General features: G+C 40.8%; 1 protein-coding gene across 3 annotated transcripts in view; it reads left to right on the top strand.

Moving 5' to 3' along the window:
• pparg (peroxisome proliferator-activated receptor gamma) overlaps positions 1-5,409 on the top strand; it is a 162,580-nt gene extending 157,171 nt beyond the window's left edge. For all 3 annotated transcript variants that reach the window (XM_068051831.1, XM_068051833.1, XM_068051832.1), the window contains one exon: positions 1,578-5,409. In XM_068051831.1, the coding sequence (XP_067907932.1) occupies positions 1,578-1,825 (248 nt within the window). In that variant the 3' untranslated portion in view covers positions 1,826-5,409. The remainder of the gene's footprint in view (positions 1-1,577) is intronic.
• The last annotated feature ends 12,806 nt before the right edge of the window (positions 5,410-18,215 follow it).

Here is an 18,215-nt window from a genome sequence, read left to right as displayed (position 1 = left end):
AGATATTGGAAATGTGAAAGGTTTTAAGCAAATAAAGTAGGGGTGCCCCACCCCTGCTTTACTTGCTTAAAACCTTTCACAACCCCACCCCCGCTTTACTTGCTTAAAATTTTTCACGCCCCGCTCCTGCTTTACTTGACAGGGCCCTCAACCGTGTCCGACCCATTTCCCGCACCTCTACCCTCACCCCTTCCCCTCCTTCCCAGAACCGCGACACGGTTCCCCTTGTCCTCACTTTCCACCCCATCAGCCTCCATATCCAAAGGATCATCCTCCGCCATTTCCACCACCTCCAGTGTGATGCCACTACCAAACGCATCTTCCCCTCTCTTCCCCTGTCAGCATTCCGAAGGGATCGTCCCTGGTCCACTCCTCCATTACCCCCACAATCTCGACCCCTTCCCACGGCACCTTCCCCTGCAATCGCAGGAGGTGTAACACCTGCCCATTTACCTCCTCTCTCCTCACTATCCCAGGCCCCAAACACTCCTTTCAGGTGAAGCAGCAATTTACTTGTACCTCTTTCAATGTAGTATACTGTATTCGCTGCTCACAATGTGGTCTTCTCTACATTGGGGAGATCAAACGCTGACTGGGTGACCGCTTTGCGGAACACTTCCACTCAGTCCGCAGGCATGACCCCGAGCTTCCGGTTGCTTGCCATTTCAACACTCCCCCCTGCTCTCTTGCTCACATCTCTGTCTTGGGATTGCTGCAGTGTTCCAGTGAACGTCAACGCAAACTCGAGGAACAGCATCTCATTTACCGATTAGGCACACTACAGCCTGCCGGACTGAACATTGAGTTCAGTAATTTCAAGGCATGACAGGCCCCCCATTTTACTTTTATTTTTAGTTATTTTTTCTTTTTTCTTTTTTTTGTGTTTATTTTATTTTATTTTATCTCAGTTTGTTCAGTTTGCCTACCCACTAATTTTTTTCATGTTTGTACTTGTGGCTGTTCAGTTTTCAGTCCATTAACACCCTATCTATACTAATGCTTTGTCTTTCAACACACCATTAACATATTGTTTGCCTTTACTCCACGACCTTCTGGTCAGTTATTCTCTGTAACCTTGTCCTATCTACACCTTCTCCTTTGTTATCTCTTGCCCCACCCCCACTTTACTTTCTTAAAACCTTTCACATTTCTAATATCTGCTAGTTCTGATGAAGGGTCACTGACCTGCAACGTTAACTCTGCTTCTCTCCCCACAGATGCTGCCAGACCTGCTGAGTATTTCCAACAATTCTTGTTTTTATTTCATTCAAACGTAAGATGTCTTCACAATTAGCACTTCAGCTCAACTGCTTCAGCCCGAAGCTCAGGAATTCCTTCCCTAAACCTCTCTGCCTCTCTATCTCTCTCCTTCTTTAAGATGCTCTTTAAAACCCACCTGTTTGACCAACATTTTGGTCATTTGTTCTTATATCTCCTTATGTGGCTCGGTGTCTAATTTTGTTTCAAATTGCTCCTGTGAGTTACCATGGTATGATTTACTACATTTAAAGGGGTAATATAAATAAGTTGTAATTGTTATATCAGAACATGACACTATTTATCTTTTTTGTCCCTAGATCGACCTGGATTGCTAAATGTTAAACCAATTGAAGAACTGCAAGACAGCATCCTACAAGCACTTGCCCTTCAACTTAAGATAAATCACCCAGATTCACCGCAATTATTTGCAAAACTACTTCAGAAAATGACTGATCTAAGACAGATTGTTACTGAGCATGTGCAGCTTCTGCACACCATCAGGAAAACAGAGGCAGAAATGAGTCTCCATCCACTCCTGCAAGAAATATACAAGGACTTGTATTAGAAAGTCTACCCTTGAACCACAGACAAAGCAAATTCCCTTTCTCAAGTTTCACCCTTTTAGTGTTCAGTGGAACGACTGAAACAACTTGTGAATGGTGGCTTCATTAGGCCTCGGCATCCAAGCAATAGTTTGTGGAATTGGACACAATTCCATTGTACAAAAGAAACACAGGCAGGAATGCCAGATGTTTTCTATAGCAGTAGTAATGTCCTTTGGGGATGTTACTGAATAATGTGAATAATTGTTTTGAGTGCCTTGGAAATTATTTGTTCTATCAAACAGTTAGGAATAAAGAATAGAAGTCTAGAGTGTTCACAAGTTAACTTGTCATTTTTCCAACAAACAACTTTGTGCCAGTCTGTGTTGTCCTTCAGGACCACACTTGTACAAACTCATCATTATTATCATTGTGATAAATGAAACTTTACTGACATTCTTTAGATCAGTGCTGGCAGCAATTACTATGCAAACTGTTCAATTGGCAAATTATTTTCTCTTAAATTTCTGCCCGTCTTTTCAAGAAAAATCATCTAGGCCTATTATTACGATGCACATGCACACAATTGGGCATAATACAGTACATTATAATTCACTGAAGTTATTCATTTTTATTATATTAAACAACTTGTCTCCAGATTGTATTTTTTGTCATTCATTACGATATCTTCTGCATAATTAAGCTAACATTTGAAAGGTGTGTTGAAAGCACTTCCTGCCATGTAATTTTACAATTGGATAGAAGTATTACTGGAAGAGAGAGTATTCTATGTGAACACAGAATTAAGTTATTTTCATTGTTTTAAATGCAAAAAGTTCTCATTGAACAATGTGAAAATTAATAGTGTATACTGTTGTATAATCCACAAACTGCGAAACATAGTTACACTGGATTCTTTGTGAAGCCAACAGAATACAAAATACTGAGTGCAAACTGAGTCAAAACCTTTATTAGAAGAATTCTATAATGATACATTGAATTTATTAATAGTACAATTTAAGGACATGGTAAGACATTCCAAAAACTATAATCATTGATCTATAATTATTTACATTTATCAAATTGGTCTGATGCATGTTGTATAACTTTCAATTAAATTAATAATTAGTTTAAAAATACCAATATAGTCATAAAACTTTTTGGCCTGAAACCTCTTTATGCATTTTAACAATTTTACTGTTGTAAGTGTGGATTAAAGGGAAAACTCTTAATATAAGGAAAAAAGTTTGTCACATGACTTTCCTCCCCATCCTGCCCCAACTCCCTGGAATTACTAAAATGACCGTCATACTTTAAGTTGGGTTGTTGGGTTCATGAACTCTTGTGATAATTTTTCATTTGTATTGTGCAAAATGTACAGATTGCTTATGTTACATTTCTACACTTCTTACGTCATAAAACTATAAATCAGTTTAACAGCAAACATTATGTTTCAGAATGCCATTTGATAAATAATTATACTGGTGGGGATTTCCTCTATGTTTACTGCATATGGTATTCTACAAAAAGAATAGCATATGAATGAGGTGTCGCCCAAGATTTCCAATTTATTGTAATCTTTAAAGAGGGATTCTCACCATCATAGCCCCTATTAAAAACCAAACAACTACTAAAAGTTATTATTGACTTTAATATTCTTTAATATATTAGTTGATCTTGCATGGCAATTTACAGGACGACAGGTCCAATTGCAGTTGAAGCAGGGCTAGAGGGCAGGGAGCAATTGAACCAGGTGTAATTCAGCCTCCATTTTAAAATAATACATTCTGTCCTTATTTTTATATTACCATTATTAATTCTTATGTCTGCATTTCTAATGAAAACTGCCTATGTTCACTTGCATGCTGTAATTACCCTCCTCCTGCCAGTGGTAGGGCTGCAGTAGTTCCACCACTGAAGGAAAACTGTATATATAGCATGACAAGTTTACATATATAATGTATAGATTATATTCAATCCATTTCAGTCATTTGATATATATCCTTGATTAAATAGTGAGTGCATATGAAATCATAAGGAACAATTAACAACCATTATGACAGCAGAATTAATATGAACAAAAATGCTGCTTTTCATCTCTCTGATTAACAGCCTCTAACACACTCAGCCTAGCAGACCAATATTCAGTCAGCAGTGTGCTTAAATAAACTTTAATTATTTTAACTATTACAATTTTTAAAAGGGTTATAATGGTGAGACAGGCTATTTATTTCAGGTCAATGTTGTGCTAAATGCATGAATTTCTTACTTTTAAACAAAAAGTAATTTACATAACAAACAAATGTTAATTTAAAACATAGATTCCTAATTATTGAAACATGATGTTCAACCAATACCACCATAACATGTCATTCATCTCATCATTATTTGTGGGACCTTGCTATGTGCAATATGGCTCTGTATTTTTTCATATGACAGTAACTTCTCAATTCTATGTGGAGTGCTTTGGCATGTTTCTAAGCCATTAATTCAAAGCAAATGTTTTCTTTCTAGAAATATTTCTTATACACAGTAACTTGTTAAGAAAAGGGTTAAGAAAGTAACTGATTTCTGTTAAAACTGGAATATGTTTAAGGGAATATGATGCAGCCTCTCTATTTGGAAACATAGTCTGTGTGGGCCAACAGAAATTATTGTTCAAATCATCTGGTAGAAATGTTTGCCAAATTATTTATGATATATAGCACCACCAGTAAAGAGCAGCCCATTGTGCATATCAGAATGTCTCCACTGGCTTGGGAGGGAAGGAGGAGCAATATTATTACTGGTTCCCTTGTATTATATGGAAACTTGGCAAAATGACATTGGACTTCATCCTGCTGTTGGTGTTGATGATTAACGGGTTCTGTTGAATCAGCATATCCACAGTCAAGTCTAGATCCCAGCTGATTACATTGTGCCAGATTCTCTTCATATTTTCTGCCAAACTATAAACAAATCGCCTCTTTTTCATTTTAACATTATGAATAATTCTATGATTTGCTTTTGATTTTTTTCCATCAAATTATGCAATTTAGTGAAAACTTTTTGCAGCTTCAAGGTATTATGAAACAGCATATTCAACATTTTTTTTCATGAATTACTGTGTCTAATGAAATCTGTGAAAGGTAAAACAGAAAGTTTGCTTTGCATTGTTTTTTGGGATGTTAAACAAAATGCAAGGAATTCAGCCTAATCATGTGGAGTGAGGTGCTGCACTCCTGTTAGTGAAAAATGAAAACATTATTACATATAATGCATACTTACAGTTGTCCAAAATCAAAATATTTTATGAAGTACCCTGCTTACACTTTTTGTACAGGAATTCAATGGATACATTCCTGCAACATAGATTATTAAACGGGATAACTCCAAATGCATTCTTTTGGGGTCAAATTATGCTATTTTGTTAAACAAGTTAAAGGCTGAAAAGAATAAATATTAATAGGTTTACTTATTGTGTAACTTTTTTTATTTAATAATGATGTAAGCCAATTCTTTTTGATGTGTTAAATTTGCCTACTCAAGGCATCGCATATGGCCTGTGTCTACATATAACCTGAACCTTATTTTACAATGACAAAGAATCAATAAAAACATAACTAAATGTTCCCTTTTTATTTCTTTCAAACATAATTAAGATTCCAACTGAGTACTTTTGAAATTGTACCTAGGCAATGATATGCAGTGTAATTGTGAATTTTACAAATGAAGTATAGAGACATCTTACAGTGTATGACTGACAAAGTGACATTCAGGGATTTTGCAGATCCTTTTTTATTATTCTGCTTTGGTTTGAAAAATGCAGGATACTTCTAGTGCACCCTATCATGTACTAAAAATATGTGTTATAATTTTAATATGTTCTAGAACAATGTTGAATGAATACTTAGTTGCTGTGTCAGGAGTAATATTTTTACCCTAAAACCAGTAATGGATCATTGAGAAAAAGGAAATTCATGCAGTATTGATTTGCAACTACCAGAGGCTGCTACCACAACTGTTGATAAACTAAATTAAAGAAATCCTAGTTGCAATTGAATGTGCTACACCTTATGGGCTGGATTTTACGTCGGGCGGACAGGAGCTGGCCACTGACGTAAAAGTAGGTGGCGAACCCGCTTCCGCCTCGCCTGGGGATCCGTCCCGCATTTTATGGGTCCCCAGGCTTTAATTGTTCCGAGACAGGACTTCCACCCACTTGAGGGAGGATGTCCCGCCTCATTGAGCTGCCGGCCAATCATCGGGCCATCAGCTCTTAGTCCCAGCAGCACCACCGGGAGCGGTGGCCACTGCTGGGACTGCAGCCCAGTCGAGGACATGGAGCCAGGAGTGCAGGTAAGTTTGGGTTGCCTTGCCAGGTGTAATCAGTCTGGCGAGGCATGAGTGGCTGTTTGGGGGAAAGGGGGCATCTTGGGTCCTGGGGGTGGTTTGTGAAGCGGGAGTGGCCATCAATCGGGCATCCAGCTTCCTGGCTCCTGAACGCCCGCTTGCCACGGGTAAAATTCCCGTGGAGGCAGGCGAAGGCCCTTAAGTGGACGTTAATTGGCAACTTAAGGGACTTGATTGGCCTGGGGCAGGCGGCCCATTTTTTGCCACCCATCCCTCCCCCCGCCCTACATAAAGTGGGGGCAGAGGCGGGCCTGGGTCGGGAAGGCCTCCCAGAGCCTTCTGCTCCATTTTTTGCTACCCCACCGCCCCCCCACCCCACCACCATCCAGCTCACTGGGGTGGCGTAAAATTACAGCCTATGTCATTCAATGCACTTTCAGTTATCCTGAAACAACTAGAATTTTTCATTGCCATCTTGTATTCACATCCATCTATTTATTTATCACACAAATCTAAACAACTTATTTTTCACATCTGAATAATTCAAAAGGTGGATTTAATGGAAGTGTTGGATGAGAAAGCACAAATGTGGCTAGATTTTACCAGTTGCCATATTGCAAAGCCTTTTCAATCATTTTTACTCAAAGGGAATATTTTGGTTATGTAAACTTTTGTCTATAAACTGTAAAAATGACAGTTCTGTACTGGCAAAGTATTTTAAATAAAAGAACTTAGTAATACTTTTAAATTGGTTGAGGCTTTGATATATCCTGTTTCCTTACTTTGAACATTTACATGAGATTAGCTGGATTTATCACTTCACTGATAATGCTTTTTTTTTTCTAAGTCTGAAATCAGTCTCTTGTATAAATGGTTACCTGAATAAAGTTAGTACTGTTGGGAACTGTGTGACATAGTGAATTAGCACAGTGCCCTATCATCTCTGGTGTCTGAATTCAAATCCTGATTGATGATATGAGAGTTGCCTCTCGATGCTAACAGTACATAGGTTTGAGTAGTCTTAACTCAGGACACAGTACTTTGCATGTTAAGCTTGGTGAGTTCACAATGACAGATGGTATGAGGACTGGAAAATTATACACTGTAGGTGGTGTCATTATGAATTCTTAAATTCTATTGGAATGTTTACATATAGGTGTGAATGTGTCTAGATCAACAGTCAAGTCACAGAAGTGCTATATAAATACAAGTTGTAATATTTTGTGCATCATAACACTGTTAATCCTTTACTGTATAACATTTTATTTTATTCTTTCTATTACAAGGATGGATGTAAGATGCACAATAGACTGCAATGCTCTCCTACCTAGACATTCTAATTGTTTATAAACGACTGACTGCTGGATTTTTTCCAGCACTGAATCTGCAGTACTAAGAATTTCATCTATAGCCAGCCAAAATTTTTTAAAATGTACTTTTTCATCAAAATGGTTATATCGACAGGCAATGGGCTGAATTTTACTTCCCCCCGAAGAGCGAGATGGTGGCGGGGGGGGTGGCATAAAACGGAGCGGGAGGCTCCGGGAGTCATTCCCAACCCACTCCCACCTTCGCTGCCACTTTACACAGGGCGGCGGCAGCGATAAATGGCCCACCCGCCCCCAACCAATCAAGGCCCTTAAGTGGACACTTAAGGGCCTTCACCCACCTCCAGGCGGATTTTATGTGTGGCAAGCAGGAGTCCTAGACCCAAGAGAAGCCACCTGACAAAAGCGGATGGCTTTCAAACAGCCCGGGGGGGCGGGGGAGGGGCCCTCAAGATGAGACACCCTTTGCCCGATGGAGGGCCGCCCCGCTACCCCAACCACTCCCAACACACCCCCCAATCAACCACCCTTGCTTTGCCGGGGCCCGACCAATTAGCCTTGGCGAGGCAACCAAAACTTACCTTTTCCAGGCTCCCCGACATCTTTTCTGCAAGCTGGGCTGTAGTCCCAGCAGTGGCCACCACTCCCGGTGGCACTGCCGGGTCTAAGAGCTGCCGGTCCGCTGATTGGCCGGCAGCTCCATTAGGCAGGACTTCCTGCCACAAGTGGGTGGAAGTCCCATCTCAGAGCAATTAAAGCCCAGGTACCCGCAAAATACGGTGAGGTGGAAGCGAGTTTGCCACTGACTTTTGAGTCGGTGGCCGGCTCCCGTCCGCCTAGGGTAAAATCACGGCCATTGTCTAGCTTACAAGCCAAAACCTCCAGTTTCTAAAAATCATAAGAGTTTTGTGTTGCTAATACCGAGAAGCCTATGTACAGATATGTGACAGTAGGTAGATTAAGTTCTTGTGATTTGTATTCTTGTGATTTGTACAGTGAACATTTGTATGATAATTATAAATAATTACATTTTAAAAGGTTAAAAGTTACTGTCTATCATTTCTCAATTGCTAATAGGTTGAAAACACATTAGTATATGATGAAAAATTGTAAATTAATTTTACTGGCTACATAACATTATTTTCTTGTTTAAAAGTTTAAATTATAATATTTTTTGGTACAGAATAATTGCATGCAAACAACATAAACTGAGTAAATTGGTCATTATTTTTCAATATCTTCTGGGGCTAAAAGAATTTTCTAGTTATTTTGTTTTTCACTTTAATCTTAAAGTTACTGGAAATAGGCTGGCCATATGAATACCATACAGACAATTTTAAACCAAAGTTAATTGGTCAAGTCGTGCCTGTGAATTATTAGTTTATATAGTGATTTGCTATTGTTTCTGAATTTAAAATGATAAAATAAGAACAGATGAATTAAAGCCAGACCTTAACTACTGTTTCACTAGTTACAGTATTTAATAGAACAGAGGAAGTCAAAACACATTCAGCCTTTCAAAAACATTTAGGATATGATGAGTTGCTAGTCTGCAGGCAGACATGGTATGTGCTTCAAATAAGTTATATATTTCCTATAAAACACATACTATACACATCTAACTAAAGTTTCATGTAATTTTCTCTACCATCTATTTAAGGAAAAAAATTGCACTGAATGAAAAATTCAAGAGGCTTTGCTGTCCGCATTGTTAAACCCCACATGGTTTGATTATAAATCGACAATTGAATGTATATACTTCGAACTGATCTTTCAATCAGAGCTCACGTGAGAAAAAGTAAGTTTGCATAAAGACTGCCATAGTCTTTCACCAAAGCTTTAGAAGTTTATTTCAAATTTTTTCTGCCAGTTTCTGTTTTAAAGTTTTGCACAGTAACAGAAAGCTATTTTTTAACTTCAACCAAAGGTGAACCTTGATAAACAATGATTTTATGACTTTCAAAATTTGGCAGTACTTTTAACTCACTCAAAGCCCATCCACTTGCACAGAGTTAAAATCAGGCCCAAAGACTTCAGAGGTTCAGTCACCTTATTCAAACAAAAAAGCTGATAAGTGAAAATAAAACAGAAAAAAAGACAAGAACAAAGAAACATAAAAGCTTATACTGTAAATTTCATACATCTGAGCACAGAATAAAGCAGAGGAATAGTGTATTATCTCTTTCTAGACTAAGACAAATAAAGCTGAAGCGCAGACTGTAATACTATGCATTTCTTTGGTGCGTGAACTATTGTAAGATTCACAGGAATACATGGGTTTTTATGCTCACTTAAAATGGAACATATAAATATATAGCTACTACAGGAGTACACCTGTACACATCTTACTCTGTCGGGTTACACCCACAACTCTCTGGTGATATGGGATGTGACATCACTTCCTCCGATGACTCTTCATTTACAGCCTCTTAAAGTGAACACACAACATCCCCTTTTATTCCCACAGATAAAAACATATGTACAGTATACAATGATGTTGCAGTTCAGACTAACTATACAGGAATAAAACAAAATGTAATTTAAAAGTAAGCAAGTTTAACACTCTCTAAAACATAGAGGAGGTTTGTTTATTCATCCTGAATCTTGTCATTGTCAACCTCTGCTCAGAGCTGATCTCATTTGATGACTCCTTTGAGACTCTGGTAACTCATAATTCTAGTTGGCATGCTCTTCCTCTGTCCTCATAGCCTTTATATGATCATCTTAAGACTTTGTCTTGGAATATGTCCATGATGCCACAGCTTTGTCACACATGGTGTTGTCACACAGCTCTCTGAGTTGACTTCAGTTGTGTCTGAGAATCGTGCCATTGGGTGTCTGGAGTCGTATGATCTGGGATGGTCGCATATATCTACAGGATACCAAGTTCCTGACGCATGATTGAGGACTCTGACCTTCTGTTCTACTCGCAAATCGAGCTAATTCTGGTCCTGATTGCTTGTCATACGATGCCTTCATCTTCCCTTGTTTGAAAAGCTTAGAAAAATGATGACTGGCAACTTCATCAATTACTGACAATTCCTCTGACCTCTGAGTGCTTGCTGCAATGAACTGTAGCCAAGGGAGAGACTCCCGATCATATCACTTCTTCATGTCAAGAGTCCCAGCCTTTGTGTCATCCTTTGCATGGACCAACCTGATACACTCAACCTGGATACTTTGTACCATCTTCGATGCATTACTGACTTCATGTATTATGACTTTGTAAACCTTGGCCTACTGGATGTCCTGCGACAGCTGGTCAAGTTGTGTCTACAATATAAAACATTTGTGGTAGCCATTCAGAGCTCCCATAGCTGCACTGCAAGGTTATTCCAATGCACTTGAATGGAGAATTGTAGGCCGTCAGCCTAGCCATGGTTGGTTGCACGATATAGACTCCCATTTCTTTAAGTCCATGTCCTTCAGTATATGGAGGAGTAGAATGTTTACACTTGTTCCGGTGGCAATTTTGCCTCTGAGTTTCTGCTTGCCACTCTTTTGTGGACATATAATCTCGATCACGGCAAATACCTGAGATTGTGTGATAGCATTGACATGTTGATCCAAATTAACTATGTGAAATGCTTGCTCGCTGTTCACTTGAGTGCATTTTTCAATTGTGTCTTCCTGGCAATCTGTGTTTCTGCTAACCTGCTACCTGATGTACCCAGTTGGGCTTTTGTTGTGTGTTGGCATACCTTTCATTGTATTGCGTTTGCCATCCTGTCTTGCAGATGTCTCTCTGCACATGAACTGCCACCATTCCTGTATGCAGTATCTGAGCTCTGCCTTCTGTACTGCCTTGACTGATGTCCTCACATGTCACAAGCTTTGCACTGGTCCTTGTATGCCAGACAACTGTGAATTGGGTGAATGAGGCCACATTTGCCACACAAGGTTTAGCAGACTTCTGAGCCTTGGTTACCATACCAATTGTCGTAGCCGCCCCCAACGCTTGTAACTGTTGGTGCCTAGCCATGATGGCTTCAAATTTTCTTCCATCATAAAGTAATGCATCCATGATGTGCCCTTTCTTCTTTTCTAGCAGGTCTTTTTGAAAGGCCTCTATTGGGGTAGATGCGATTACTAACACTATAACCCGTTCCAACAAATCAATATCTGCGAAGTCGCATTCTTGAGCTTTGTCTCAACACCTTGCAACATACTAGTCAATGAACTCATCTTGCCTTTGCCAGTATGTCATAAGCTCAAGCCTATGTACTCAGAATTTGACCTTTACCTTGCGTTGATCTTCCAGGAGTGCCTGTCGCTTGCTAGGGTCTTCTGATCCTCAGCTGACTGCTGATGTGTTGTTCTGTTGCCAGCCCTCGTTGCCCAGTGCAATCATGAGTTTGTTTCTCTGGTTCATTCACTTCTTAATCCAGGAAACACAGTTCAATCCATTGTTGAAACAGTTTAAACTCAGACGCTATGTCCAATGCCTTCTAATCCATAATTGGATACTTGAATGCCATTTTCTTAATGATCTTACTTCTCTACAAATATAGGACTTTTCACAGTTTTCTTTTTATCAGGCACAATTGTTTTACAAGCTCTCTGCTTTACAAGTCTTATTTTTCACAGGCATTGCTTTTTTTCCTCCTTATTTAGACAGGTTAATCTTTTCAGGACTGCCCCTTTAAAGTGAGAGATGACAGCTGCTTTTTTGTTTACACAGCTCATTTTTTTAAACTGCGAGAGCCTTTTTTTCTATGAAGAGCACGGCAGCTTGCAGTACCTGCAGCTGCCACAACCAGACTGTCTACTCTGTGCTGGACCTCCAGTGGTGCTTTTGAGCTCTTCTGGCTCTTTTCAGCTTATGCCCCACCCGTGAAGTAAAAACCTGGGAAAACTAAAGCACTAATGGCTGCTGCTTTTCAAATGTTCTGACCAACTGCCAGATTAGTTGAAAGCTCCGATCCCTTGACAATTTGCCTAATGTACTCACAGAGTTTCAATGCCTCCCAGACTGTCTGCAGTCCTAGCTCGCAGCACTGTTGTGAGGTCTTCTGTCAATTTCTGTTCTCCTGAATCTTCAGCCACTCCAGGTAAGCAATCAGCTATTCCTTGTTCTCTCTTGGTGTGTTCTTCAGAAAAAATCAAACTTTGCTGTGATGTAATATTTGGTGTTCTTCAGAAAAAATGTATCCCACTTCCGACACCATATAATATTGCTCGATCCTTTGGTGTGTGAACTATTGTAAGGGTCACAGGAATATGAGTAATATCCAAAGAATATGTGGGTTTTTATTATAACTTAAACTGGAACATATATTCACACATCTACTACAGAAGTACATTTACACACATCTTAATCTGTTGGGCTACACCCAAAACTCTTCCTTCACTTACAGTCTCTTAAAGTGATCCTACAACACAGGCATAAAGGTTTGAACGCAGAGCTTTTATGGAGACTTGCTGTTGCTTCAGCTTACACGTGCTGACTGTGCTACTTGATATTACAACACTTCCTGTGATGACATACAGATTAGCATAAACATATATTTAAATGATTATATTTAGCATACTATCAAATACACTATCACAACATCCCCCTTCCCTTAAATGGCAACCCTGTATAGTATAATATTAATATGTATGTGAATAAATAACACTTATGAGATATAAGAAGCTTGACAACTATGACACTATTTACATAAAACATTTAACTGCAACAGGAACATTTGGAACACTCCTCTTCTAGGTGTTCGACGTTTGGAACTGTGCTGGTCATCGGCTGACTCGACCAGACTTTGTGACAATGATATGTGGGTGTGTTCTCGAACTGTCCATCCTCTCTTCCTGAAGATTGTGTTTGGGAGGATTGTCCTCTGTTCTTGGTATGTTCCTTGTTGTGTCTTTGTCTTCAAAGCTTACGCAAGTATGCGTAGGTGATGCTGGTTGGTCGTCTTGTGCTTGGCTAGCAGCGAGTCCCCTGAGATGAGATTGATTCCTTCACAGAACTGCACCATTTGATGTTGTCACCTCATACAAACGTGGTTCTTTGCACACCTTGGACACCTCTGCTGGGATCCATGTGTGTGAAGGACCTTCACCTTCTGGCCAATGTATAGTGGGGGTAATTCTGCACCTGCATGCACGTAATGTGCATCTTTCATTTTATCTTGCTCCTGGTGAGATGATCACTTGGTAGTGTGGGCTCACCAGTCGACCAAACATAATCTCAGCAGGTGATGGCAACCCGGAGTCTAATGGTGTTGCATAAAGATGCAATAACACAATTTGGATATCAAGCCTGGTTTCTGAACACTTTTGATCACCATTTTGACTGTCCTGACCATACATTCAGCCATCCCATTCAAACGAGGATATCTGGGTGATGATGTGACATGGTTGATGGACCGTTGTTCATATACGGGAATGGTTTTCAGTGTATTGTGGACCATTGTCGGATATCACTTCTACTGGGGCACCAAAAGACTAAAGGTGACACTAACAGTGGCCACTGCTGTACTTAATGTGTCTCAAAGCTTCTGCCCAATAGGAAATTTGGAGTGATAGTCACCAGCAGATAGTCTTCTCTGCCCACAAACCACAGATCTGTTGCTATCTTTATCCATGGTGATGATGGTATTTCATGCGGTTGGACAGGTACTTTTTGTTGACTAGCCTGGTTCTTGACACGCATCACAAGATTTCACCATCTGGTCAAAATCCTTGCTGATGCTGGACCGGTATACTAACTCGCAGGCAGGTTGTCTCTTTCTTACCCCTCTAGGTCACTTGCTCCGACTCTCGATCATTCCTCACTGTGCCGCCCGAAGAAGCAAGGCAGGCCATGAAGGGTGACAGAGCGACATAGGAGTGAGTGGCTGAGAGGAGGGAAGTGGTGTGGCCTAGAGCTAGCATCTGGAGGGATGGTGGGAGGGAAGCAGGGAGTGAGCGGCTGGAGAGCGAGAATGGGGGGGAAGTGGGGAGCGAGCGGCCGTTGAGTGGGATGAGGGGGATGCAGGGAGCGAGCAGCTGGAGAGCAGGATGGCACTGATACCTCACAGAACTACGGAGGATGTGCAGCACTGTCAGAGGTGCTGTCCTTCTGATGAGATTTTAAACAGCACAACCTTCTCCATGTATCAACCAAAAAATGTTCATTGTGTGCTGCCATATTTGCTTATGAAATGACAGTCACTGCTTTTAAAGTAATTCACTTTAGGTGAATTAAGATGACTAGGTACTATATAACTGGTGCATGAGTGGGGATCTGTTGGGGGCAGGATGGAGGTGGCGATGGCAACTTTTGAGGAAATTTTTGGGTTGAAGTTGTTTTTCTGTGATAAATCGAGCAGTGCCATCTTTAATCCAGGCAGCTGCCTGAATGTTGCAGACAGTGACATTACAGTGGAACAGGCTGCATTTGTGCATCTGCTAGTACAGCACCACCTAGTGGTTGCATTGTCAGTAAACGCAGCCTTACTAGTAAGTCCACTCAGCATATAGTGTACCCGATTACCTGCCACACAGTCCTTCAAAGCTCTGAACTTCCTCAGGTAGATTTTCAGCTCCTTTCTTCAATAATTTAGCAATTCACTTTCAATACAAACTTCACAGTTAAGGTCTTCCCCAAAAAGGCACATTTGTCCAGAATTTTCTCAGCTCTGCTCACAAGAGGTTTGACGGCATGTATCCAATGTCATAAGAGTTTTATTTTTTAAAACTAAGAGGTCGGTGTGCCTTTAAGACTGAGAAAAAAAAGACTTTCTGTGAGCTGAATGTTGACCTGGTGTTTGAAGTATGCAGGCTATAAAACTGATGTCCAAGCAACCAAAAAGTTTTACGACTGTCTTGTGACTTGGTTGCTGTTGAAAGCTTTTTGTCAGTTCAGCAGCGTGAAACAGACCAGAGAGAAGTGAGCTAGCTGGGAGCTGTGATTTGCTGTTAGACCAGAGAAAAAGACCTATTCTCTCTGAAAAATAAGCTTTGCATTTCATGGAAAGAAGTGCTACATTTAACACGTGGTTTTGACCTGCCTGAAGATAAAGGGGCCAGAGAAAGAGAGTTTGCTACACTCTGTGGAGGAACACTGCTTTGGAGATAGGAAACTTTGTGTTTCAGGTGTGGCAGATTGCTGTTGCCTCCAGTCTCAAGAATCCTTGCCTCAAGAGTGAGTTGTGTTGTCTTTTGAGTTTTATTTGTAAGACCCTGAAATCTCAAGAAAGTTTCTACTGTTGGACTGCTGCTTTAGAATTTAAGTTGACCTGCTGTTACACCTTTTGCTGAGGGATCTGTGTGATGCCTGCTGCAGATGAATTGCCTTGAATGCTGACCCATCACAGACTGTTTATCAAACTCACCTGTATAGACATCGAATGGCATCTGACTATTCAACACTGGGACACCTCCTCGCTCCTGAAATATCCTACCAGAAGTTACAACCCAGTTATTTTTTAATCCTAAGAAACCATTGTAAAATCAATATCCATTTTCCCCATTTAACCGTTTTATTTTGGAATGTGTGCATGAGGATTAGGAAGAATAAGGAGTTATAAAATCTTTTCATGCATATAGATGTATCTTTTTATCATTTAAAAACTTGATTTATTAATAAATAGCTAATTTTGTTGTTTTTTAAAGAAACCTGGTTTGGCGTGCTTTATTCTGGGGATAAATAAAGTGTTTAATTTGGCTAATTTCCAGTAGGTGGAAAATTTTACGAATATGCTGTGACCTGTGGAGTATCGGGACTGAATTAACAGTGCATTACTCCCACCTTGATCGTAACACCATCAAGACTATCCTTTATCCTACCCTTTCAGTGACCATCCTATGCATGGTATGATCGAGTCTGGTTAGCCAGTTACTCTAAGGAACAAATATAGCCCCTGGATCTAGGCTTTACTTTTCCCAACCTGCCTGCAATGGCCCTCCGGTCATCTGACCTTCAATGGCTCTCTCTCTCTCTCCTATCGGAGTCCACCCAGCTTTAGCCCCTCCCAGCAAACTGAAGGTTTGTTTCAGGCTGCTAGGACAACCTGTTCCAAAAAAAATGAAACAAATGTTGCAAAAAAAGGGTCAGTGCACCTTCCAGAACATTCAACAAGTCATCTGTTTGGACCACAGCTCGCAGACATTCCCCATGGGTCCCACAAACTGCAGATTCCATCACAGTAGCCTTGGCCTATGGCTAAGGATTCCCAACCGTTCTGCTTTTGGTGGGAGTCTACCAGAATGGATTATTGATTGGTCTCCCAAGCTGCTGCTGGCACCTCTGGAGAAACATTCCTTCTTTGAGCAGTGCAGGCATGCACAGTAGCCTGGTTGCCATGGCTTGCAGCCAAATATTGTTGTCTGAGTCCTGCAAGCCCACAATTATTCACAATGTACCGCTTCCTTACCAGTGTGAAAATGGCAGGATCAAGGCCAATGAAAATTACTTGGAAGCTCCATGTGTCCTGAGAGAGTAATACAAACTGGAGGAGGGAGGGAGGGAGGGAGAGACCAAGCACAACACGGAAGAGAGAAAGAACAAGGCAAACTGGGGAAGAAGGAAGAGCGAGAGCAACGCAAACTGGGAGAGGAAGAGAGAAACTAACTGGGGGTGAAAGAAACACAAACTGGAAGGAGGAAGAGTTCATGTCGACATGTGCTGCTGTTTACTATATTTTATTTCAACAGCTTTGGTGCTTATCATTGAGAACTGAGTCTCACCTCCCTGAAGCTGTGATTTAATAGTGGGACTGGGCAGGTGGTGGGACTCCATGAATTGAAATAGCTTTGGTTTTGGTTCGATTAAAAAGTCGTAAGATTTGAAGAAACCTTTAGTTCGAAGTCACTTATATCGATGTTTTACTTGGTGTTTCACATTGCAATCAATATTATAGAAACATCTCAGAAGTAGTTTTTTTAACATTACTTATCCTTAAATTGTTCTACCCTTCTGATTTCTTTCTTTGATTTATTTTCTTCTTTAGCCTCCTTATCTCGAGAGACAATGGGTAAGCGCCTGGAGGTGGTCAGTGGTGTGTGGAGCAGCGCCTGGAGTGGCTATAAAGGCCAATTCTAGAGTGACAGGCTCTTCCACAGGTGCTGCAGAAAAATGTGTTTGTCGGGGCTGTTACACAGTTGGCTCTCCCCTTGAGCTTTTGTCTTTTTTCCTGCTAACTGCTAAGTCTCTTTGACTCGCCACACTTTAGCCCACCTTTATGGCTGCCCGCCAGCTCTGGCGAACGCTGGCAACTGACTCCCACGACTTGTGATCAATGTCACAGGACTTCATGTCGCGTTTGCAGACGTCTTTAAAGTGGAGACATAGACGGCCGGTGGGTCTGATACCAGTGGCGAGCTCGCTGTACAATGTGTCCTTGGGGATCCTGCCATCTTCCACGTGGCTCACATGGCCAAGCCATCTCAAGCGCCGCTGACTCAGTAGTGTGTATAAGCTGGGGATGTTGGCTGCCTCGAGGACTTCTGTGTTGGAGATACGGTCCTGCCACCTGATGCTAAGTATTCTCCGGAGGCAGCGAAGATGGAATGAATTGAGACGTCGCTCTTGGCTGGCATACGTTGTCCAGGCCTCGCTGCCATAGAGCAAGGTACTGAGGACACAGGCTTGATACACTCGGACTTTTATGTTCCGTGTCATTTATGCATTATGCTATTCATCTCGCTACAAAACAAAAGGTCAGGGTTTGGTTAAACTCGGGCACTCAACTACAGTAAATGAAATAACATGACAGAAATGGGACAGTAGCACTCTGAAAATGGTGTGGAAGCACTTAATGCCCTGTTCCCA

Source organism: Heterodontus francisci, chromosome 19, assembly GCF_036365525.1.
Source record: "Heterodontus francisci isolate sHetFra1 chromosome 19, sHetFra1.hap1, whole genome shotgun sequence".
Classification (NCBI taxonomy): Eukaryota; Metazoa; Chordata; class Chondrichthyes; order Heterodontiformes; family Heterodontidae; genus Heterodontus; species Heterodontus francisci.
This window is presented reverse-complemented; position numbering and strand designations above follow the sequence as displayed.